This window comes from Phoxinus phoxinus (genome assembly GCF_949152265.1).
Source record: "Phoxinus phoxinus genome assembly, chromosome: 13".
NCBI classification, from domain to species: Eukaryota; Metazoa; Chordata; class Actinopteri; order Cypriniformes; family Leuciscidae; genus Phoxinus; species Phoxinus phoxinus.
Genome location: NC_136888.1, coordinates 362,501 through 372,500, shown reverse-complemented (window position 1 = coordinate 372,500; position 10,000 = coordinate 362,501). Strand labels below are relative to the sequence as shown.

At 48.0% G+C, this 10,000-nt stretch overlaps 1 protein-coding gene across 1 annotated transcript in view; it reads left to right on the top strand.

Annotated features, from left to right (window-relative positions):
* Nucleotides 1-10,000, top strand: part of ddx24 (DEAD (Asp-Glu-Ala-Asp) box helicase 24) — a 30,740-nt gene that overhangs the window by 11,772 nt on the left and 8,968 nt on the right. Inside the window, exons 5-7 of the mRNA XM_079633162.1 lie at nucleotides 6,100-6,567; nucleotides 6,641-6,794; nucleotides 7,600-8,112. Coding sequence (XP_079489288.1) covers nucleotides 6,100-6,567; nucleotides 6,641-6,794; nucleotides 7,600-8,112 — 1,135 coding nt within the window. The remainder of the gene's footprint in view (nucleotides 1-6,099; nucleotides 6,568-6,640; nucleotides 6,795-7,599; nucleotides 8,113-10,000) is intronic.

Below are 10,000 nucleotides of genomic sequence, written 5' to 3'. Positions count from 1 at the left end.
CTCGATCCTGACTAGTCTCCCGGTTCCTCATCTTTCCCTCGATCCTGACTAGTCTCCCGGTTCCTCATCTTTCCCTCGATCCTGACTAGTCTCCCGGTTCCTCATATTTCCCTCGATCCTGACTAGTCTCCCGGTTCCTCATCTTTCCCTCGATCCTGACTAGTCTCCCGGTTCCTCATATTTCCCTCGATCCTGACTAGTCTCCCGGTTCCTCATATTTCCCTCAATCCTGACTAGTCTCCCGGTTCCTCATCTTTCCCTCGATCCTGACTAGTCTCCCGGTTCCTCATATTTCCCTCGATCCTGACTAGTCTCCCGGTTCCTCATATTTCCCTCGATCCTGACTAGTCTCCCGGTTCCTCATATTTCCCTCGATCCTGACTAGTCTCCCGGTTCCTCATATTTCCCTCGATCCTGACTAGTCTCCCGGTTCCTCATCTTTCCCTCGATCCCGACTAGTCTCCCGGTTCCTCATATTTCCCTCTATCCTTACTAGTCTCCCGCTTCCTCATCTTTCCCTCGATCCTGACTAGTCTCCCGGTTCCTCATATTTCCCTCTATCCCGACTAGTCTCCCGGTTCCTCATCTTTCCCTCGATCCTGACTAGTCTCCCGGTTCCTCATCTTTCCCTCGATCCTGACTAGTCCCCCGGTTCCTCATATTTCCCTCGATCCTGACTAGTCCCCCGGTTCCTCATATTTCCCTCGATCCTGACTAGTCTCCCGTTACCTCATCTTTCCCTCGATCCTGACTAGTCCCCCGGTTCCTCATATTTCCCTCGATCCTGACTAGTCTCCCGGTTCCTCATATTTCCCTCGATCCTGACTAGTCTCCCGGTTCCTCATCTTTCCCTCGATCCTGACTAGTCTCCCGGTTCCTCATCTTTCCCTCGATCCTGACTAGTCTCCCGGTTCCTCAACTTTCCCTTTATCCTGACTAGTCTCCTGGTTCCTCATATTTCCCTTGATCCTGACTAGTCCCCCAGTCGCTAATCTTTCCCTCTATCCTGACTAGTCTCCTGGTTCCTCATCTTTCCCTCTATCCTGACTAGTCCACCGGTTCCTCATATTTCCCTCGATCCTGACTAGTCCCCCGGTTCCTCATCTTTCCCTCGATCCTGACTAGTCCCCCAGTCGCTAATCTATCCCTCTATCCTGACTAGTCTCCTGGTTCCTCATATTTCCCTCGATCCTGACTAGTCTCTCGGTTCCTCATCTTTCCCTCGATCCTGACTAGTCCCCCGGTTCCTCATCTTTCCCTCGATCCTGACTAGTCCCCCGGTTCCTCATCTTTCCCTCGATTCTGACTAGTCTCCCGGTTCCTCATATTTCCCTCTATCCTGACTAGTCTCCCGGTTCCTCATATTTCCCTCGATCCCGACTAGTCCCCCGGTTCCTCATCTTTCCCTCGATCCTGACTAGTCCCCCGGTTCCTCATCTTTCCCTCGATTCTGACTAGTCTCCCGGTTCCTCATATTTCCCTCTATCCTGACTAGTCTCCCGGTTCCTCATCTTTCCCTCGATCCTGACTAGTCTCCCGGTTCCTCATATTTCCCTCGATCCTGACTAGTCCCCCGGTTCCTCATATTTCCCTCGATCCTGACTAGTCTCCCGTTACCTCATCTTTCCCTCGATCCTGACTAGTCCCCCGGTTCCTCATATTTCCCTCGATCCTGACTAGTCTCCCGGTTCCTCATATTTCCCTCGATCCTGACTAGTCTCCCGGTTCCTCATCTTTCCCTCGATCCTGACGAGTCTCCTGGTTCCTCATCTTTCCCTCTATCCTGACGAGTCTCCCGGTTCCTCATCTTTCCCTCGATCCTGACTAGTCTCCCGGTTCCTCATATTTCCCTCAATCCTGACTAGTCTCCCGGTTCCTCATCTTTCCCTCGATCCTGACGAGTCTCCTGGTTCCTCATATTTCCCTCTATCCTGACTAGTCTCCCGGTTCCTCATATTTCCCTCTATCCTGACGAGTCTCCCGGTTCCTCATATTTCCCTCGATCCTGACTAGTCTCCCGGTTCCTCATATTTCCCTCGATCCTGACTAGTCTCCCAGTTTCTCATCTTTCCCTCGATCCTGACGAGTCTCCTGGTTCCTCATATTTCCCTCTATCCTGACGAGTCTCCCGGTTCCTCATATTTCCCTCTATCCTGACTAGTCTCCCGGTTCCTCATATTTCCCTCGATCCTGACTAGTCTCCCGGTTCCTCATATTTCCCTCGATCCTGACTAGTCTCCCGGTTCCTCATCTTTCCCTCGATCATGACGAGTCTCCTGGTTCCTCATATTTCCCTCTATCCTGACGAGTCTCCCGGTTCCTCATATTTCCCTCGATCCTGACTAGTCTCCCGGTTCCTCATCTTTCCCTCGATCCTGACTAGTCTCCCGGTTCCTCATCTTTCCCTCGATCCTGACTAGTCTCCCGGTTCCTCATATTTCCCTCGATCCTGACTAGTCTCCCGGTTCCTCATCTTTCCCTCGATCCTGACTAGTCTCCCGGTTCCTCATATTTCCCTCGATCCTGACTAGTCTCCCGGTTCCTCATATTTCCCTCGATCCTGACTAGTCTCCCGGTTCCTCATCTTTCCCTCGATCCTGACTAGTCTCCCGGTTCCTCATATTTCCCTCGATCCTGACTAGTCTCCCGGTTCCTCATATTTCCCTCGATCCTGACTAGTCTCCCGGTTCCTCATATTTCCCTCGATCCTGACTAGTCTCCCGGTTCCTCATCTTTCCCTCGATCCCGACTAGTCTCCCGGTTCCTCATATTTCCCTCTATCCTGACTAGTCTCCCGCTTCCTCATCTTTCCCTCGATCCTGGCTAGTCTCCCGGTTCCTCATATTTCCCTCTATCCCGACTAGTCTCCCGGTTCCTCATCTTTCCCTCGATCCTGACTAGTCTCCCGGTTCCTCATATTTCCCTCGATCCTGACTTGTCCCCCGGTTCCTCATCTTTCCCTCGATCCTGACTAGTCTCCCGGTACCTCATCTTTCCCTCGATCCTGACTTGTCCCCCGGTTCCTCATATTTCCCTCGATCCTGACTAGTCTCCCGGTTCCTCATATTTCCCTCGATCCTGACTAGTCTCCCGGTTCCTCATCTTTCCCTCGATCCTGACTAGTCTCCCGGTTCCTCATCTTTCCCTCGATCCTGACTAGTCTCCCGGTTCCTCAACTTTCCCTTTATCCTGACTAGTCTCCTGGTTCCTCATATTTCCCTTGATCCTGACTAGTCCCCCAGTCGCTAATCTTTCCCTCTATCCTGACTAGTCTCCTGGTTCCTCATCTTTCCCTCTATCCTGACTAGTCCACCGGTTCCTCATATTTCCCTCGATCCTGACTAGTCCCCCGGTTCCTCATCTTTCCCTCGATCCTGACTAGTCTCCCGGTTCCTCATATTTCCCTCGATCCTGACTAGTCCACCGGTTCCTCATATTTCCCTCGATCCTGACTAGTCCACCGGTTCCTCATATTTCCCTCGATTCCTGACTAGTCCCCCAGTCGCTAATCTATCCCTCTATCCTGACTAGTCTCCTGGTTCCTCATATTTCCCTCGATCCTGACTAGTCTCCCGGTTCCTCATCTTTCCCTCGATCCTGACTAGTCCCCCGGTTCCTCATCTTTCCCTCGATCCTGACTAGTCCCCCGGTTCCTCATCTTTCCCTCGATCCTGACTAGTCCCCCGGTTCCTCATCTTTCCCTCGATTCTGACTAGTCTCCCGGTTTTACTGAGTGGCTTCCGTCTGGCCACTCTACCATACAGGCCTAATTGGTGGAGAGCTGTAGAGATGGTTGTTCTTCTGGAAGGTTCTCCTCTCTCCACAGAGAAACGCTGGAGTTCTGTCAGTGACCATCAGGTTCTCTCCCTCCTCCCTGACTGAGGCCCTTCTCACCGGGAACCGGGAAACTACTCAGGCCCTAACTGTGGGACCTTAGACTGTGTGCCTTTCCAAAGCATGTCCAATAAACTGAATTTACCACAGGTGGACTCCTATCAATTTGTAGAAACACCTCAAGGGTGATTAGTGGAAACGGGATGCACCTGAGCTCAATTTTGAGTGTCATGGCAAAGGCTGTAAATACTTACTTATGGTGTTATTTACATTTACATTTATTCATTTAGCAGACGCTTTTATCCAAAGCGACTTACAAATGAGAAACAATAGAAGCAATTAAACTAGCAGTAGGACAACAGTATGTAAGTGCTATAACCCTTCACAGTACAATGCAACTTTTTTTTTTATAGAATAGATAAAAAAGTGTTAGTAGTGCTGAATCAAGTGCTCAAGTGCTGCCGGAAAGATACGTCTTCAGCAGTTTCTTAAAGATGGCTACAGACTCAGCAGCTCTGGCTGAGTTAGGCAGATCATTCCACCAGCAGGGAAGAGTCATGGTTATGTTTTTTTTTTTTAATTTGCAAAGATTTCAATCAAACTTCTTTCACGTTGTCATTATGGGGAATTGTTTGTAGGATTTTGAGGAAAATAATTAATTGAATCCATTTTGAAATAAGGCTGTAACATAACATACATGTGGAAAAAGTGAAGCGCTGTGAATACTTTCCGGATGCATTATATAGCTTTCTTCATTCGCTTTCACTTTCTTCAGTTAAACAAAGACAAAACTGAAGTCAATGTGTTCTCAAGGTGAACGCATGCCTTCACTCTAGAGGTCAAACAACTAAAAACGTCAGGAATCTTGGTGTGTCTCTAGAGTCAGACCTTAGCTTCAGTAGTCATGTCAAAGCAATAACTAAATCAGCATAATATCATCTGAATAATATTGCAGGAATTAGATGCTTTGTTTCCAGTCAGGACTTAGAAAAACTTGTGCATGCTTTCATCACCAGCAGGGTGGATTATTGTAATGGACTCCTCACTGGAGACAGTTGCAGCTCGTACAGAACGCTGAGCAGAACCAGAACCAGAACACATCACACCAGTCCTCAGGTCTTTACACTGGCTCCCAGTCACATTTAGGATTGATTTTAAAGTATTATTACTGGTATATAAATCGCTCAATGTCCTAGGAGCTCAATACATTGCAGATATGCTCACTGAATATAAACCCAACAGATCACTCAGATCATTAGGATCACATCAACTAGAATTACCAAGGGTTCACTTTAAAGCAAGGAGAGTCCGCTTTTAGCTATTATGCTGGAACCAGAACCAGCTTCCAGAAGAGATCAGGTGTGCTCCTACAGTAGCCACATTCAAATCCAGACTCAAAACACATCTGTTCAGCTGTGCATTTACTGAATGAGCACTGTGCCACTGTACGTCTGACTGATTACACTATTTTATTTTGCATCCTCCTTTTTATTCTAAACTGAACTTAAATGGCACTGAGAATTGGGTAAGAGCGATGTAACCCTGCTGATGGCCTGGAGTAGTGATTTTGACGTGATTAAACTCGAGGTTCTGTGGGGTGCGGACTGGATCGACTCCATTCCTAGAGCTTCCGAACAAATGGGTTTTTGGGGTTTGGACTGATGTGGCAGTGAACCCGAGGTTACCCCGTGAGAGAGTCCTAGAGTCTCTCTTGTCTGATTTTTGGTCGGGTCCATCGGAGACGTCCAATAGATTTCTTAGGTGCGCCAAAAGAACACCACTGACAAAATTTCAGAGTAGTACTGGGTGTTGTGAAAAATTATACACCGGTGTTTTGCCAGATGAGAAGTTTATGTATAATCTTTTTGCTCTTTTAATCAATTTTAGAACTATCATATCTATTTTAATTTATTTTAGAACTCTTTTAATTTTTCTTGCTTTTATTTTGTGATCATTTTAATTCCTTTCTGTAAATCACTTTGAATTGCCATGGTGTATGAAATGTGCTATAAATAAACATGCCTTGCCTTTGATTCTTAAAGCTACAAAAGTAATTCAGTCAAGTGCAGTGACTGATTCTATCTCTATTATTGTGTTTCCATGTTCACTGGAAGCCAAAATCTAAATAAATCTGATTAATCGCACAGCTAGTACTCACTGATAAAAGTTATTCTGATATGACGTGACCTGCTGTAACTGTCACAGTAAGCCGTAGTTCATGTTGTTCACACTTATTGATTCTGTTCGTGTTCTTATCGACTGCAGGCAGTGGGAAGACGCTGTGTTTCGGTATTCCGATGATCCACATGATTCTGGAATGGAAGGAAGCGTCGAGCCAGGAGCAGACGGATGAACGCAGGAACCCTGATGATGCAGAGACGCGTGTGGAGAGTCTGTACCTGCCATCAGACACGAGTCCTGCGAGAGAGACGAGCGATGAGCCGCGGGGCGAGGACGGCGATGAGGACGAGGACTGCAGCGCTGATGGAGGACCGGATGACGAGGGCGAGGACTGCAGCGCTCCTGATGGAGGACCGGATGACGAGGGCGAGGACTGCAGCGCTCCTGATGGAGGACCGGATGACTGTGTGAGTGCTGTTGAAGCTGGAGCTGATGACTCTGTTAGCGCTGATGAACCGCAGAAGCAGCCGCTGCTCGGCCTGATCCTGACCCCCACCAGAGAGCTGGCCGTTCAGGTCAAACACCACATCGATGCCGTGGCTCGCTTCACAGGTCAGTGTGGCTTCATCTGATATACTATATATATGATGAAGGTGTGATGATGGTGTGATGTGATGTTGAGCAGGTATCAAGACGGCGTTAGTGGTGGGTGGGATGGCGATGCAGAAGCAGCAGCGGATGTTGATGCGACGGCCCGAGATCATCATCGCCACACCAGGACGCCTGTGGGAGTTGATCAAAGAGAGACACGCACACCTGCAGGACCTGCGACAGCTGCGGTACCACACACACACACATCACACACACACACACACACACACACACACACACACACACACACACACACACACACACACACACACACACACACACACACACACACACACACACACACACACACACACACACACACACACACACACACACACACACACACACCACCACCACCACCACCACCAACAACACACACACACACACACACACACACACACCCATCACAACACACGCACACGCACGCACACACACACACACACACACACACACACACACACACACACACACACACACACACACACATCACAACATTAACATGTTATTTACTGCAAACTCAGCACTAGTTTAACATTAATAATAAACACATAGACCACTTACTACATTTACATTTACTGACCAAAAGATGAAACATAAACAACATGAGAAGAACACAAGTTTAATCCTCCTCCATAAGTGTGTGTTTGCTGCAGCATGACGAACAGAAGCACACACACACACGACACATGAGCAGGTCTAGTAGTGTGCACTTACACAGCAGGACTAAAGCACAGACCTATCCCGACTCTCAGCCTCAGACTCTGCTCACTCGGGTCTTTGTGTACTCGTAATTTAAGCGCTCTGATTGGCCGATCTGCGCTCAACAGACATGTCTGTGACGGTAGTGTTTGAAAGAAGCGTCTGTCAGCTGTCATGCCCCTACTGTCGTCATCAGCACAACTCAAATCATTATTACTGCCATAATCACAGCATTTATATGTCTGGCACAGATAGCATGGCTAATGGTGTGTGTTGCTGCCATGTTGGCCTCAGGTGTCTGGTGATCGACGAGGCCGACCGCATGGTGGAGAAGGGCCACTTCTCGGAGCTGGAGAGTCTGCTGGAGATGCTCAACACGTCACACTTTAACCCCCGGCGGCAGACCTTCGTGTTCTCGGCCACGCTGACCCTGGTGCACAGCCTGCCGCTGCGCCTGGCGCAGAAGAAGAAGAAGCGGGCGGAGCAGCGCAGCAAGCTGCAGATCCTCATGGAGAGGGTGGGCATGAAGGACAAGCCCAAGGTCATCGACCTGACGCGCAAGGAGGCCACGGTGGAGTCGCTGACGGAGAGCCGCATCAGCTGCACCAAGGAGGACAAGGACCTGTTCCTGTACTACTTCCTGCTGCAGTTCCCGGGCCGCAGCATGGTGTTCGCCAACAGCATCGACTGCATCAAGCGGCTGACGGCGCTGCTGACCATCCTGGACTGCGCGCCGCTGTGCCTGCATGCTAACATGCACCAGAAGCAGCGCCTGAAGAGCCTGGAGCGCTTCGCCGAGAAGGACCGGTGAGGACACACTGAACACAGATCATGCACTGGAGCTTCAGATATCACGTGTTCAGCCGGAGCCGCAAGCGTAGCTTTCAGGAAATCAGGGTTTCCTGCAGAGAATGTGTTCGTTAAAGGGATAGTGTTCGTTTTTTGGAAATAGGCTCATTCTCCAACTCCCCCAGAGTTAAACAGTTTTACCGTTTTCGAATCCATTCAGCCGAACTCCGGGTCTGACGGTACCACTTTTAGCATAGCTTAGCATAGATCATTGATTCTGATGGGTCCAGTAGCATTTCTTTCAAAATGACGAACGAGTTTCAATATTTTTCCTATTTAAAACTTGACTCTTCTGTAGTTAAACCGTGTACTAAGATCGACGGAAAATGAAAAGTTGCGATTTTTCAAGCCTATTTGGCTAGAACTACTCTCACTCCGGCGTAAGAATCAAGGAACTGTGCGGCCGTACCATGAGCAGCAGCGTAATGATATGACGAAGCACTGGCAGTCAACAAACCAACGTGACGACCTGCTTGCACAGGGAGCGTGCCTTGTAGCATTCGTTGGTATTTGGTGTAACATTACGGTAGAACATACCCTCGCCTTACTATCACAGCCCTTTACTACGCGCAGAACCATGGCTAATCGCACAGGAAACCTAATTTGCTGCCTAAAAACTACACAAACTTAGTCCCGGTCATGTTGGAAGTTACCGAGCTGGGGACTATTTTCAGGTGCTTGTTTGTGTGATAGATCACAGGCTCTGTACTAAATGTAACAATTAACTATTAAACACTAAATAATACATTTATTTTCAGCTTTTCAAAATAAAAGTTGCAATATTCTATTTTAACAAACTATACAATTTTTTTTAAATATTTGTGCTAAAAGTGCATAACAACTGAAACCACAACAACAACTGAGTTTTAAACACTACACAAGCTGTACACACTGAAGTGCTCAGCACTGTGAGCCTGCAGAGGTGAGGGCACTGGAGTAAAGGTGCTTCTCTGAGGGCACGTTTCGGGATGTCGCTACGCAAGACTTGGGTATGTCAGTCCCAGAGTATTCATTGTTATTATTAGTCGTGCACTTCTGTTTGAGCCGCGCGCTGAATGAAGGCTACCGTTAAACTGGAGCACTTAGTTTGCTAGCGCGTTATGTAACTCAAAGAAACGCATCCTATATGAGATTCATCAGATATATTCAAAATAAACATATTACAATTTATTTCTGCAGAAAATTACGCGAATGCACAAGTGAACTTGAACTGAGTTACGTGCCGTTCATTCAGAATCATCGATCATGTTGTGGACGCGCTCGTCCTGGAGCAACGCGACACGGCAACTAAACTCTAATAATGCACAATGTTTTATTACAATATTGTTCTCTTTATAATGTTGTGTAATATGACAGTCCTGCCAATAGTCATTAGTCGTGCAGTGCCGTTGAGCTGAAGCTGATCACGCGTTACTACAGCGCTAATCGAGGGATGCGTCCGATATAAGATAATCACATATAGCTAGGCGGATATCCCGGATGGAGCGGCGCGGTTGACATTCATTTTCAAATGACATTTTCGGCTGGCTTTTTTATTTCGGCCCGAAACCGATAATGCCATTTCTGGTTGAAATTTTCGGGACGCCCCTAATCTCAACCCAAACTGACCCCCATGATTGGCGGTAATCCAAATGCCAGATGAATGCGTTTTCTTTTCCCCCGGATAAATAATGTTGTAGAATGATGACATTCAACCACCGGATGTTCGGACGCATCACGATTCAGAGGCTTATCACATATTTACAGATTGAGTGGGAGAAAACAGGACAGAGTAACGTGGCGGATGTCGCTCGTATATGTAGTTGTGACGCATTGGTGACGCATTGGTGACGCATTACGCCCCTTT